At 39.8% G+C, this 14989-nt stretch overlaps 1 protein-coding gene and 1 pseudogene across 1 annotated transcript; both read left to right on the top strand.

Moving 5' to 3' along the window:
* The first annotated feature begins 371 nt into the window (after window positions 1–371).
* LOC138013473 (leucine-rich repeat-containing protein 14B-like) lies at window positions 372–7143 on the top strand. The gene is made up of 3 exons (XM_068860558.1): window positions 372–725; window positions 4624–4934; window positions 6471–7143. Exons 1-3 carry the CDS (start codon window positions 425–427, stop codon window positions 7116–7118), a joined length of 1260 nt encoding a protein of 419 aa, XP_068716659.1. The 5' UTR covers window positions 372–424; the 3' UTR covers window positions 7119–7143.
* Window positions 7144–9507: 2364 nt separating this feature from the next.
* LOC138059649 (uncharacterized) lies at window positions 9508–13073 on the top strand (annotated as a pseudogene).
* The last annotated feature ends 1916 nt before the right edge of the window (window positions 13074–14989 follow it).

Genomic DNA, 14989 nt, shown 5'->3' on the forward strand with positions numbered 1-14989 from the left:
GAGCCAAACTGATCGCTCCGTATGGCCGCTGGGTCTACGCAAACGACAGAAAATCTTCTTCAAATAGCGCTCTCGAACGTGGCCTTCGAGGTTTTTTTTGCGTAGGATGAAAGTACTGGTACCTCGTCGAGTGATTTTGGGTCGCTTTCTTGGGAAATATCCATTGGAAAGATGAATTATTTGAAGACTTCGAACGTGAGCGCTCAAAATGTCATACATTTCCCTATAATCAGGGGCACCAGAATGGCGGAAACCTAATTTGCATAAGGTTATGACGTCAGCTGAAAACCGAGAATTGTACCGAGTTCTCACAGCCTACTCAAAACGGAGGAGAGGGAACTGGGTATAGGATACCCACAGTAACGCCCCTCTCTCCCTCTCACAAGGTGCAACTATCGAACATAAATATCCCCAGCTGACGCATATGGCTTCGACGTCGTTGATGAAATTGTCTGTCTCTGCTATAATTCATCAGCATGGGTCCTTCTTGGAAGAAAAAAATATAACGGCTCTTCCAAGAAATCTACTTCAAGAGCTTCTACTGGCCTCTATTTTTGAATCACGAATACTTTTCCTGAGAAGTTTGATTACCAATTGGCCCTTGGAACAAATTGTTTTACGGAATGTCGCTGGATTTGACGAGCCGAAAGCGATTCTGCTGGCTTACAGTTTGCAACGAGTTTCGAATAATTTAATTCTTGTGGACATGAGGGGTTGCAAAATAGGTGAGTCGAAAAAGAGAACCCAAAATAAAACCCATACCCCTCAGGCTGACCGTTTGGTACTTCAAAGAGTTTGCTTTAAGAATTGTGAATACGCTGAAAAATTCATGGATTATGTTCTTGGACCTGGCATGTGGTTCCTAGTAATTTCAAAGTCATTTGTCAACTTAAATCATCCCTCTGTGTTGAGAGACTTGTACAAGTGGCTGTTTAACAAAATGACGTCAGTTTTTTATGCGTCAATGTTATAATGCAATTTATCATCAATAAGAGGTCAGACCCATTAAAAACTGATGTTAATTTGTTTTTTGCAATTATCACATATGGGGCAAAATTACCGAATGCTGATTGGCTGAGACAGAGGGCACTTTTGGTAATCAAGAGGGTATGATTGCTTGATCCTGATTAGTTAACAGTTGCTTATCCTGAGCAAGCAAAGTTACAAGAGAATCCTCTGAAGTCCAGATTCTGACTCTGGTTAAACTACTTTTTATCCATATGTAAAAGAATTTAATTATTAAATTAACCCATAGACTCCCAGGGGTTCCCCATTGATGAGTAAAATCGTCTGGCGTTAGACAGAGTAAAATACTAAGTCTGGCCGGTTTGGACGTCAAAGGATTAAGCTCTATTTTTGGTGACAGCATCGATTTATTGGATTGAACTTTAACCAAATGAAAACATGTTAAGTTACTTGTCATTTGTTGTGGCATTGAATGGTTTTCCCTCAATAATTTTACCCTGTATGTGATAAACATGTAATCGCATTGTTCCCTCATGCAATTAAGGATTAATTTCACTTCTGTTTTTAAAGTTTTCCAAATTGCCCTCGTTGCTTTGCCTATTAGGTAATTTTGTGAAAACTGTGAAAATATGTGTGAAATTAATCCTTAATTTTAAGCGCCCTCTGGCCCATGCGATTACACATACCGGTATACTAACAAAACCCCAAAATGGTTAATTGCCAGGTTTAAATGAGGTGAAAAGACAGAGTGAACGCTAGCTGTAAACATGAATTTTATTCAAATTGATGAGATTCTAAGCAATAGAAAACGTTTTCTGTGTTAATTGCATAGCCTGATATAAACACAAGAAGGGATGGGAGAATTAGAGACAGTAATATGCAAACCTGAGACGAAGTCAAGGGTTTGCATAACTGTTGAGAATTCTCCCATCAATGTTTATATCAGGCTATGCAAACACAGGAAAAAAGTTTTCTATTGCTTTTATGAAATATTTCTCAAAGATAATTCAACAAATGAAGGAAAATGCTGTTTTTTTCACTTTTTCAGTGAAACAGATTTTCTTGACACACACTCATATTTCCTACCAACCAATCAAAACGTGCATCTAACAATACATAACCAATCAAAATCTGTGAGATGTCACAGCCGCGTTTACATACTCTCATCTAAACACAGCTATTGACCAATGAGAGTGAACATACTATCCTAATTATTTTATAAATTGTCAATAGCGATATTCACTGTTTATAAGCAATTCTTTTGCTACAAGAAAAGAACTTTTTTTTGACAGCCAATAGATCTCTGGTTGGCACATAAATGACAATAGGTGACATAATGGTGAGTATCGCTATAGCTTTAATCGCTTTCTGATTGGCTACTTACAGCAGTCAATAAAATTTCAAAAAAAAGTTGATAGTTGAAGTTGGCAGCTTGTATAAATTAGAATTCTATACTCTTATTAATGATAAAAATTATCCAGTGAGTGGGCAAGAATTTAGACAGTTATTGTAAAGATGATAACTGTGTTTGGCATTTGGAGAACGCAATTTCTAATCTTGGACATCCTGTTTATGAGGGCAAAGCACCAGGCCATGTTTTATTATTGCTCATGACCATCTGATTACAAAACTGTCTGCAATGTGCAAAGTGAAATTAAAATTATGCTGCATATCACATGTAACAAATTTGCATGGTTTCAAGTCAAGTTTAAAGGAACCCACCTATAAATCTGTCGCAAATCCAGTCTCCATCTGACGTTGTTGAAAGCCCCACACATTGAAAATGAAACCACTCTATGGGACAGTCTTTACTGTCACAGGCAATCATGTCTCCCCATTCAGGCCTTCCAAAAATACTCCACGAGTAACTGCAGTCAACAACGGCTTTACTAGACTTGCTCCCTTTTGATTTCCGATTTTCTTTTTGCGGAAGCTTTACGTGCACCTTCTTGCCGATGTTTTTAACATCATTTAGGTGTCTTACCCACATCTCAACTTCACCAGTACAGAGTAAGGTTTGCTTTGCTAGCTGCTGTATCTCATTGGGGTCAGTTGTAGACTTTCCTTTTGTTTTCTGTCAAAAGCATTTTTTATCACAGTACTTGGAGGAGAAATGTGAGCCTTGCTTAAACTTGCAGCCATCCATTGCTAGCATCTCCTGCTCCCATGTAATGTCCACTACAGACTCCACTGCACTTATAACATTCTTTGGCTCCCCAAGGTCATTTAGGGTCTGGTACAGAAATGACAGGTAATGAATACTTGGTCTTCCTATGTACCAATACTGAATCCATTGGTGGGTCTTCTGTTCTTTCAAATTGGATGAATACACCTCGCTTTGTAGCAGGCATAATTAGTTGGAAGGTTTTCTACCATGTGCTGGTTCCGTAAGTTCCAGACGTTTTCAAAGTAATGATATTGACTTGGTTCATTTTTCTTGAGTCAAGCGTTGGCTGATTTCGTTCCTTCAAATACACAACTAGTAAATTCTGCCTCCGTTCTTTCATCTCTTTTGGGCGCTCATATGTGGCACCTCTGTACAATTTAATTACCGATTTACCAAAGGGTGTGTCCTTGACATTATCCAAATACACCTGCAGTGCGGCTTCCATGTTTTCTTCTCGAAGGCCAGTGCTTCCTCCCGCTTCTGCTCTTGCCCCAGTCAAATGCACCACCCCCAGGGGACAAATTGTTGTTCAAATCCCCCACCCTTCCCTGGGACCTGGGGGGTGGTGGTTTCAATTGACTTATGCATAAATTACACTATTCTCACTGTTTCGCTTCGATCCATTTTTATTTATTTTAATTCAATAAAACAACTAGAACATCAAGAAACCTTTTGCTGTATGTTCTGCTCCTTTTTGGACATTGGATATTTTTGTGAATTCCTCTTTATTTGCACTCGCTTAGCCATGCACTCACCAGTGCGATTCTTTGCAGTCCATATTGGATAAATAGAGAAGAAAGACTGGTGCCAAATGTTGCCTCAATCACATCCACTACATCCTTCCGTTTTTCCACATGCTGTTTATTAAAAATGAAAGCGCACAGCTGGTGACGATATTTTGTCGTATTTCAACCAAATTGTCCTCTAACTTCAATGGCCACGTGCAGCGCTATGTGTTAATAAATATTTGTGACTGATGTTGTTGCCCAGATTGCTGGAAATGCCATTAAAAATCCAAGCTCCTAGATTTCAAAATTTTCCGGGGGAGGATGTCCCCGAACCGGAAGTGAGTGATTCTACTTTAAATTATAGCTTTGACCTGGGCCCGGGATCTTTTTGTTCTTGAATGCCTAGTAGGTTGTGCCATGTATCAGTAAGATAGCTAGCTTTCTATTTAAGGCTTTGTTTGCCTTGCCTTTTTTTCTGCGTTTCTTAGCAGATGGTTATACTTTTTGGAGGCGTTTTTCTGTTTTGCCTTTAATTTGTTTCACTTGTTCTTCTTACTTCTGCAGTGTGCATTCGTTTGTGGCCATGAGGTAGGTTGGGGTGTCCCAAATTTTAGGGATACTAAAAGGGAGTCCCTGAAGATGTTCAGTGCAGGAAGTGGGGGTCCCCCCAAAACGTTTTTGTGAACGTTCCCTTATTCCTTATTGCAAATGGATAATTCACCTTGTTACATCTTTGATCTGATTTTGGTATTATTTTCCCAGGCGCTCAAGGAACCACAGCATTTTGCAAGCTGGCAGTGAATCTTCCGATTTCTGACGATGTATCAGGAATGGTGATTGAACATATGCATCCTGCCCCAGAATCTGGTCAGCAGAATACCACAAAAGAATTTCCCTGCAAAAGAGTTCCTCCAATTGTTATTTTGATTGATGGTGTCTTCCTCAATGCAAACTGTGTCATTGCAGTTCACGCGTGCAAAACTCATTCAATTGTGGACTTGAAGATTTCTCATGCCTCCATCATAGGGGACATTGGAACAGATGATCTTGCTTCCTTATTGAACTGTTTAGAGGTAATGGTTAAACTAAGTCATTTGAAAATTTTCTTAGGTAATGTCAAAATATTACTTCTCTCATTTCAAGTAATGTTTAAAAACGAGCATCACTGTTTTATCTGGAGTGGTTTAAAAAAGCAAGGGATAGCCTAATGTTTTTAGACCCAAACACGTGCCATGAGTGTTTTGAATGGCTTCAAGAACATTCCACAAAAAGTGTGTCCCTCGGGAGACCAAATAAAGATACAAATTGAGAGGAAAACACAAGCAAAGAAGAAAAACAAGCTATGTCATGTGCAGTGACTTCATTCTGATGAAACATTGCATACTGATAAGGAGGTTTTATTGATGTAAAGTCACTACACGTGATATATTATCGACTGTGATTTTGATAGGTCAGTGAGCTTATGAATTATTGACCCATTGAGTCCTGGGAGTGAGACTCAACAGATTTTACTCTGTCTATTGCCAGACTATTTTACTTGTCAACTGAGGGAATCCTAGGGTGCCTGCAGAGTCAATGGGTCAATTATTGTTGAAGACAAGGTTAACTTCTTCAAATTCAAGCTCCTTTGACAAGAAACAGACTTGACTAAAATGAGCTTTAAGAAACTAGACGCTCCATGAGCGCCAACTGGGTTGCCTATGGTACATGTTACACAAATGCAGAAGGCACTGAGTTGGGTGGTATTGAACTGCAGCATTGCAGTTAATTTTTTCAAGTGGGGGGTCATGTAAACCATTAAAGGAGTCACCCAGACGTTGTGCCAGCAGTGGCCCTTTGGCTCACATGTTCACACATTGAATTATTTTGTAATGTCCTGTCCCATTTTGAGGTCTGTTACATTTTTAAACTTTGATAATAAATTTAGTTCAAAGATAGCAAAACACGCCCTTGAGTAAAACTTTGAGGAGGCAGTGTGGCCCAGTGGTAAGGTCGCTTGCCTTGAGATCCGGAAATCCCAGATTCAAGACCCGCTTTGACCACTCGTTGAATTTGATCCTGGTAGTCCCTGGTTCAACCTCCTGGCTGCACTTGTAAGTAGCCAAATGGTTTGCCTCCGGCCAGTTGGGATTCTTAACAGTTGTTGTTGTTCTGTTCCGTCGTTTTGTTGTGTTTCATTGGCCCTGAAAAGCCCAAATGGGGAGCAGTCAATTAAGTAATGTATTGTATTGTAACTCACTTGTTTCTTCTTTAAGTTAAATAGTGTGCGAAAAAACTAATTGCAAATTGCTCTGACGGACGTTTTCCTGCATGTCTTGAAGTTGCACTAGCAAATGTTTCTTCTACACACCAAGGAAGGACTGAATATGTTTTTTCTGCTTCATAATTCCTTTTCTTTTCAGTGTAATCTGATGCCAGGTCAAAAATTTTTTTGGCTTTATGTTTGCACCAAAAAGTATTGCAAAAGCCAGGAGCTAACGGTAAAAGGCGAGCCAAAAGATAGATGAAGGAAAAAATAACATAGTTTTATATAAAATTCTGAATTTCTAACTATGATTATGAATTATTAGCTTCTCCACAATAATATTTTGATCTCCATTTTTTTTCAGCCTGAATTTACTACTGGTCTAGACTTGGCATTGAATGAGTTGGCATTTGAACCGAGATTTAAAGCAGTTTCACAAGCTATCCTTCCTCTTAACAATCTGACAGAGCTGAACTTGTCATACAACAACTTTTGCTATCGTGAGTCAAAAAGTACAAAAATGGAACCAATCATACATTTAGCCAACATCTGTAGCAACTTTGTGAAACTCAAGAAAATTGATTTGAGTGGAAATTACATTAAAGCAGGAGCAAGCATCATTCTTCACAGTTTAAACTCAAGTCTTACTCATTTAAACCTTGCAGGTTGTGGTTTGAAAGGGGACACGCTTATTGAAATGAGTTCCATGGAAAACCTTGCACATTTACAATATTTAAATTTAAGTGGCAATGGTTTGGCAAGAAAAGTCTGCCAACTCTCTAAATTCATCCTACAATCAGCTGCTACACTTGAGTTCTTATCATTAGAAGAGAATTCATTTGTTACATCCCATGTTGCTCCTCTGTGCCAAATTATAAAACAACTGCCTTTTCTGAAAAAATTATCCTTGTGTTATAATGACCTTTTGCCTAATGATGTAGCAACATTCAGGGAAAACTTTCCAACAGTAGAGATTGTCTATAAGGATCTTCTGTACTTGAAGTACGCATGAGGGTAAATAAAGATGTGTTTTGTTATTTTCATGTGACCTCATTTCACATCTTCCAAATTTTTGGGAATTATCTGAGGCATGGGTAAATGTCCAAGAGAATCATATCTGCCAAGTTTTGGCCAGAAAGGAGATAGCCACCATATGCATGACATACAGTAGGCCCTTTTACCAGTAAGTGAGAATATTCACAAGCCCAATAAGTAATTAAAGTTCTCCAGGAAAGAACTGTTTAAACACCATAACCATCTTGGTACTTTTGCAAAATTTGCACCAATAAAGTAATGTCATGCTACAACCTGAACAATAATTTGTACATCACACAGATAATGACAACAAAATAATGATTATAGTATTTAAGGACAGTGCCTACTAATTCAAAAGTATTATTTTTTGTGCGATTTACTGAATATGCGGGAAAAGCAGATCTTAACAAGTGTTATTGAAATCTAAGAAGACAATTGGGGGTAACCATGCATTTTTCGAAGATAATTAATCAACAATATTTGTAAAAAGTTTTAAAATACAAAGCAATGTATGGCGTTCTTTTCCAAATTGAGGCTCAAGTATCTCTGAAAAATGTGTGGTTACCCCCAATTTTCTTTTTGGATACCAAGATCACTTGCTAAGTTCTGCTTTCTCCGCATAGTTTTGAACCACGCAAAAATATCCCTGTATTAGTAAGCACTAGCAATAGGAAATCCAAGTATCTCGAGATGCGCAGAACGTATGCGCAATAACAATAGTAGGCACTGTCCTTAATACCGGAGTATCTTAAAGTGCCACTATGACTAAAATCGCATCTCTTCTATCGAAGCCATTTTAAGACATAAATAAGTAGCCTGCATGAGAAGAAAAATGCTCTTTACTATTTTCAAATATTTCTTTTTGTTCCAAAGATATTCAAGTTTTTATAATATGCAAATTAGCTAAGTGATGACATCATAGACTCAACCAAATTTTGATCAAATATGATGAAAAAGGATATCTCAGCCAATTTGCATCAGAAATGTTTGATTCTTTGCAGTAAGATTCTACTAAATGTGCTCCACAATTTGAGCTTAACAGTTTCGTTACCATGGCATGGCATACTGGGTTCCAGACCTTTCCAATATTAAAGGCATTTCTGGCCACCGTTGGCGTACCATTTTCATATTTGCAAATGGTGCCTCATAGACATGATCCAACAAACATATAAATATGTTAGCTTGAGTTTGTGGCCTTGTTTAAGCTGAAAATCACTTACATATTTGAAATCAAATGGGTGGGGACTGGAAAAGAGTGAGTTGCCATGAGAACAAAATGTTTTATAGCCGTAGGTGTGTTTTCTGTAGAACTATTAGCCTACCAACTTTCAATGGTTTGCGCTGCAAATTGGTGAAGATAGCTCTATTTATATACTTGATGTAACATTGGGTTGAGTGTATGACACCATCAGTCATCTCATTTGCATATTTTACACTTTTTTCAAACCTAAATGTCTCTGGAACTAATGCAGGTATTTGCAAACGGTAAACAGCATTTTCATTCTTTAATAGAATTCTTTGTGATACGCCTAAAAAACCAAGAGGTGAAAATTTGATGATAGTGGCACTTTAAGTTAGTTTTCTGACATGGCGGAAACGGAGATGGTTTACTTTTCAATATTGTGGTAAAAATGACTTTCTCGTCTGGATGAACTTGAAGAAATCATCACTAAAAGTATTGTGTGAGTGAGAGAGTCGTCTCTTCTACAATTGAAAAGTAAACAGTCTTTTGTTATTGGAGTATCAAAATTTGGGATCAGTTAAGTGTTAAATAGTCTGCACAGTGTAACTAAGAAATGGAATGAGGTAAGGGGGATGGGGGACGTCAACTTCCCACTCCAATTTTCTTTTATTCCCCTCCCATAGAACTCATGTCCCACAAATCCTTCCCTTTCACACTTTCAAGATCTAAACTACGAAGTCAGGTAATGCACTACAAATTATATTAAAAACTAGCAATATTTGATATTTGATTTTAATATCTGATGTCACTAAATCATTTCTAGTCCTTAGTTGCTTTTACTGTTGTATCACCTAAAGCCGCCTTCCTAACCTGATCAAGAATTTAACATCTTTTTATTAGAAGAAATGCCCAAGAAAGACCCTGTGGTCCCCAACAGTGGAAGCGATCATGGCAGCTTGTCAGTGCGGGACTTGAAATTAACTTTTTTTGCTCAGGTACCAGCTGGCGACTAATGGGGAAAATTTGGTCGCCAGATCATAAATTTTGGTCGCCAACTTTGCATGCCAGGAAAGTCATAATAGTGACTGTCCTTTTTCTCGGTCCTGGCGCCATATTGGATTAGCAACCGCGCAAACGTGATAACGAGACTGAGGGTGATTCCCTTGCGAGTCCTTGCGTTTTAGTGACGACCAGCTAATGAGGAGAGCTGCGAGGGTCTTGCACGAAGTTATTGCGCATTTTTTAGCGATGGATGGAATCTTATCGAACAAAGATAACCCAAAGACAACACAAAAGCAGAGGGAAGTATTGTGCAGCTTTTGACTGTAAAAACAGCTGTTACGATTCAGAGGGCCATCGTACAAGATGTCATTTCTTTCGATTTCCGAAGGAAATTCAGCAAAGAAATCGATGGTTTAATGCACCTATCAATGTAAACCCCGTGGGGGGGGGGGGGGGGAGTGCGGGCAAGGGGTGGGGATTTGACGGCTCGGAGAAGGTGAGTTTTTTATCGATGTTTATCTGCTACTTCATAGGGGTAACCGGTCAAGTCGCCCGAAAGTCATCTCGCCCGAAGTCAAGTAGCCCGGAACCAGAGTCATGTTGCCCGAAATTCATAGTCATGTCGCCCGAAATTTTATCGAGTATATAAACTTGAAGAAAAGCAACAACTTAAGTAAATCGCAAGGAATAAATTCGTAAATTGTTGTGTCCGCTAACCTATGTGATACTCAAACTACTTAGCCTGTTTTAAGGAATGTATCTCTAGTCCTGGGTGGGGATTTCTAACTACATTTTGATGAACGTATGCTGCCCCACCTTTGGGAAATTGACCAGAATTTTTGCTCCTTGGTCAAATCCCCACCCCTTGCCCGCACTCCCCCCCCCCTCCCCCCACGGTGTTTACATTGATAGGTGCATAATTTGATCAAAAAGCAACATGGGAAGGACAGCTTCTCAGTTAATAGTTTGACTGTTGTGTGTTCAGAGAATTTTAAAAAAGAGGACTTCATTAGAATGCCAATATTCATTTCTTGTCGAGATCTAAAAGTATTTGTTTACGTGTACAAGAAACATTGATTTATTAAGTTATATTTTCGGCTGTCTCAGGTGCAGAACCCTCGCAGTTTAACTGGGCCAGAGAGAAACCAAGTAGGAAGCCTCCAACAGACAGGATACAGCCTGAATCAGTGGGTGCAGATGAATCAGCTACATCTGATTTAGTGTCGATACTATGTGATGATTTCACTGATACTTCACCAGGAGATCCTCAAACTGAAGCAAATGTAATCCTTGAAATGCAAGCAAAAATTGCGACCCTGGAAACTAAATTAAGCATCTGTCAGGAAAAACTTAGGGAAGCAGATAAAGAAATGGAAATTCTTCTAAGACGCCAGTTTTTAATAGGCCATTTCCGAGTTCATGCCTTCCTCACCTTCAAAGCGAGTCTAAGTGCGAAGTTTTTGTTATGAAAATTAGTTTTCATTCATATGTAAAGTAGAACTAATTACCATTACAAAAACTTCGCACTTAGACTCGCTTTGAAGAGGAGGCAGGCATGAACTCGGAAATAGCCTATTGACAAGGTCAAACATGATAATTCTGGGATAATGTTTTATACTGGTTTCCCAAGCTATGAAGTATTAATCAGTTTCTTCCATTACATTGAGCCTAAGATTTCAAAAATGCAATACTGGAAAGGAGAAATTTTACTGAAAGAAAGCCAGTCATATCAAACAGACGAAAACAGGATGAAACCTGGACCTTCAAGGAAACTCAATTCACTTGATGAGTTTTTCTTGGTACTTATGAGACTGAAGGCTGGACTATTTGTGCAGGACCTTTCTGATAGGTTTGGCATAAGCATTACCACTGTTTCTAGAATCTGTATTACTTGGGTTAATTTCCTTTACTATGAGCTAAAAGATATGTTTCCCTTTCCATCTCAAGAGCTTGTGTGTACGTAAGAACATGCCTCAAGAATTTGCACAGTTTCCAACCACAAGAATAATCTTAGACTGCACAGAGTTGTTTATTCAGCGACCATCAGCAATGTTGGCACAGTTGGAAACATGGTCAGACTATAAACATCATAACACATGGAAATTACTAGTTGGGGTAACTCCCAACGGGCAGGTGACTTTCTTGTCGTGTTTCAGATAAGCAAATAACAAGAGAAAGTGGAGTGTTACATTTGTTACAGGCAGGCCTTAATGTCATGGTGAACAGAGGATTTGACATTTCAGATATAGTGCCTGAGGGGGTGACAGTCAATATGCCACCATTTTTGCAGGGAGGCAACAAATGACTGCTCCAGAAACAGAGAACACAATGAGTATTGCTTCTGTCCGGATCCACGTTGAGCGAGCAATTGGACGCATAAAGACCTGCCATATTTTGGGTGGAACTCTGCCAAATACTTTGAGCTCGTACGCTACACAAATAGCAACTGTTTGTGGACTATTAAGAATTTTTTTGCCTTCTTTATTACCACCTGCTAAACCATAAACAGCAGAAAAACGAGAAAGATCTCTAAAGCTATTGTTGTTTTCGGCTTATTTTGGTGATGGTGTTCTTTAAGGTTACTTGAAATGGAGCGAAGCGCAGTCCGTGTTTTCCATAGCAAGGCAAACATGGCTCCTTTATCCTTGCTTTTCACCTCTTCAAAACGTAGTTCTTTTTTCTCAGGCTACAGCTTATATGGCAAGCAACTTTAATACCTCTATCACGACAAATTGCTCTGCCTAGGCCCCCACACAACCACAATGCTCGTACCAGTCTCCGACCGAGATAAAATAAAAAGGAGCGGCTCGTACACGGTTTCAGCCTCTAGAATCAGAGGAACTTGGTTTCTTAACGTACTTTTCTAACGATATTTATCTCCATTTATTAATCACCTTGGGCAGTCAATTTTTGAGGGTTCGCTTTCTAACAGAGGGGACAAGTTCTCCAACCCACTTTACGTTAAGGGTACAGGTTGTTTTTGAAGGTTCCATGCAAATTTCAAACTCATTATGCGACGTCTAGGTTCATTATCAATATATTATCAATATCAAGCAACAATTGTAGTTCCGAGGAGGTCCTTCGGTAATATGGCTAAATCTGTGTTTTCAGCATTCGCAACTGACGATGGATTTAAACTTTAAATTGACCTTCTTGCTGAATCTTCGTCTGCCGGGCGCAAAATCCGCGTAACCGGCAAGAAGCATACGGTTTTAAGTACGCACATGATCCCATGATCCCATGAAGCCGTTTAAAAAATATGGCGCCAAGTAAACGCGGTGATTAAAGTACATTTGTTCTATTAATTAACAATGTGAGAAACCGATTTTCTTGTAGTATTTATACATTATTTTATAAATGGGGAAAGAAAGGTGAGTCGTGTTCTAGCTACTAGTTCCGAACGATTTCATCATATAAAGATTCAAATACAACAGCTGTATGTATTTCTTTTAGGTGTCTAACTAAGGTTGCTTGGTATAAGTTCCCATTGGGATAATTAGGCCTTTATATACACTCCTTGTGAATGTCACACCACTTGACGCCGACCAGTTTACTTGAGGCTGTTTTTTCTTTACTGTTTATCCTCGGTTATCAGACAACGTGATTCGCCAGCTGGCGACCAGTGCTGAAAATCTAGTTTTAACTCACTGATGAGCTGCTGAACCACTTCCATAAGATCGCTTCCACTGTGGTCCTGTATTCTATAGATTTATAATATTAAGTAAAAATAATGAATGTAAAAACTATGAAATCTATGGCATTTTGCACGTCTCCTTCACCAACTTTTTGACCCACCTTTTTGGTCAGGCCTTTGAATTCCTCCATCTCTTCCAAATGGCAGTGCAGGTAATGCGATAATTATTCACAAACCGAAACAAAGGGCGTTTTCCATGGCTGTGACTAAAAGTGGGACGGGGACTCGGGGACTCGGGGACGTGGGGACGTGGGGACGTGGGGACTCGGGGACGTGGGGACGTGGGGACTCGGGGACTCGGGGACGTGGGGACGTGGGGACGTGGGGACGTGGGGACGTGGGGACTCGGGGACTCGGGGACGTGGGGACGTGGGGACGTGGGGACGTGGGGACTCGGGGACGTGGGGACGTGGGGACTCGGGGACTCGGGGACTCGGGGACGTGGGGACGTGGGGACTCGGGAACTCGGGGACTTGGGGACGTGGGGACGTGGGGACGTGGGGAAGTGGAGACTCGGGTACTCGGGGACGTGTGAACTTGGGGATGTGGGGACGCGGCGACACATTTTCGAAGTATAGAATTTCAGAAATGGGACAACATCGCCAAGAAAGTTGAATTGCTTGTGTTATTTTGCTTTTCAAGTACCCGCTAAATACACAGCGAAATTCAAAAATTGGATTCTCGAAAAGTCATTCTCGCCACCCGTCACAGAGCTCGAATGTGAAACAAAGCAGAAGACCTAATTGCCCATTGCTGACACTGCAGCTGAAATTTCAGCGTTTGTTGTTGTTGTTGCTCAGAAACTTGAGCCTTATGACTCCTCTGTAACTGAAGTTTAAATACCGTGCCAATGTCCTTGTTGGCGGCATTGTGACTGCATCTTTCCTAGCGCTTGTTCCATTTGTTACCTTTGATTCGGGTTGTCATCGTTGATGTTGTCGAAAATGTTCGTCATCAGAGGGCCAGAAGCCCCCCAGGAGGGGGAGGGGGTACTGCCATATATGAGCTACATAGGTATGTGCCGCTGTGAAGGGTATGGTTTTCAAGCAGTTTGCTCTAGGATAGGATACATAAATCAGAGCGTTTGTTTCTAGAATTGGATACAATTTTTCACGGAACTGACCAGTTGGTTGAAGATTTTATCCAGACTAAGGAAAGTTGATAAAACCAAATTTTTGTATACTACTTCTCCACCGAAACAGCACCACAGTTTCTTTAGAAACTACCGCCTTCAAGTATAAATAAATCATTTTTTGAGAGAGAAACGATTGTGGTATAGGTTTTGCTTTGGCTAGACTGTGCTAGTGACCTCGGTAGTTTCTGAGAAACAGTTACTCTAGGATAGGGAGGGTTTGGGGAGTTTACTCTGGTACGGGGTAGCAAAATTCACCTGAACCAGCTCTGGTTTAGGCTAAGGGTTCCAAGGTCCTAGCGGCACATCGCCCACCCAGAAATTCCTTAAGTACCGTCCCCGGGCCAGAAGCTAAATAACGCTTCTGTGTGTTATGGCTTGACCAAGCGAATAAGTTGGCATTTTTTTGTTTTACGAGGAAACATTTATCCAATCGACGTTAACTTGAAATCTGCATACTTTGCTTTCTACTCCCTCTTTCATCTGAAATGTGTCACGTGATTTTTAACGGCTAAAAACAATTGAAATATTTTATCGGAAAAGAGGATGGAAAAGTCATCTTATATCAAGATACCTTGCTGTAGTACTCCTATCGAGGCTTTATCACTCTGCCTTTTAATCATATGCCCATCTTAATGGCAACGGTAAATCAAAATTAAAAGAAAAAAAAAGGTCAAATCACATAGAGATCACAATAAAAATGAACGATATCACATTGATAGGTATAATTATACGTTAATGGTAGTTTTAAGCAGTTTCAAGCAAAACTTTGTCGGAATTTTTTAGGGTAAACGTTCCCCCAATCTCAAAAACAAGCGTTATGACGTCTTCAGTAAA

The sequence above is a fragment of the Montipora capricornis genome, chromosome 8 (genome assembly GCF_036669925.1).
Source record: "Montipora capricornis isolate CH-2021 chromosome 8, ASM3666992v2, whole genome shotgun sequence".
In the NCBI taxonomy this organism is placed as follows: Eukaryota; Metazoa; Cnidaria; class Anthozoa; order Scleractinia; family Acroporidae; genus Montipora; species Montipora capricornis.

Coding starts and splice junctions, on each gene's coding strand:
- LOC138013473 (XM_068860558.1), top strand. CDS start 425: ATGGCTTCGACGTCGTTGATGAAATTGTCTGTCTCTGCTATAATTCAT. Junction 726..4,623: donor CATGAGGGGTTGCAAAATAG/GTGAGTCGAAAA, acceptor TTATTTTCCCAG/GCGCTCAAGGAACCACAGCA. Junction 4,935..6,470: donor CCTTATTGAACTGTTTAGAG/GTAATGGTTAAA, acceptor ATTTTTTTTCAG/CCTGAATTTACTACTGGTCT.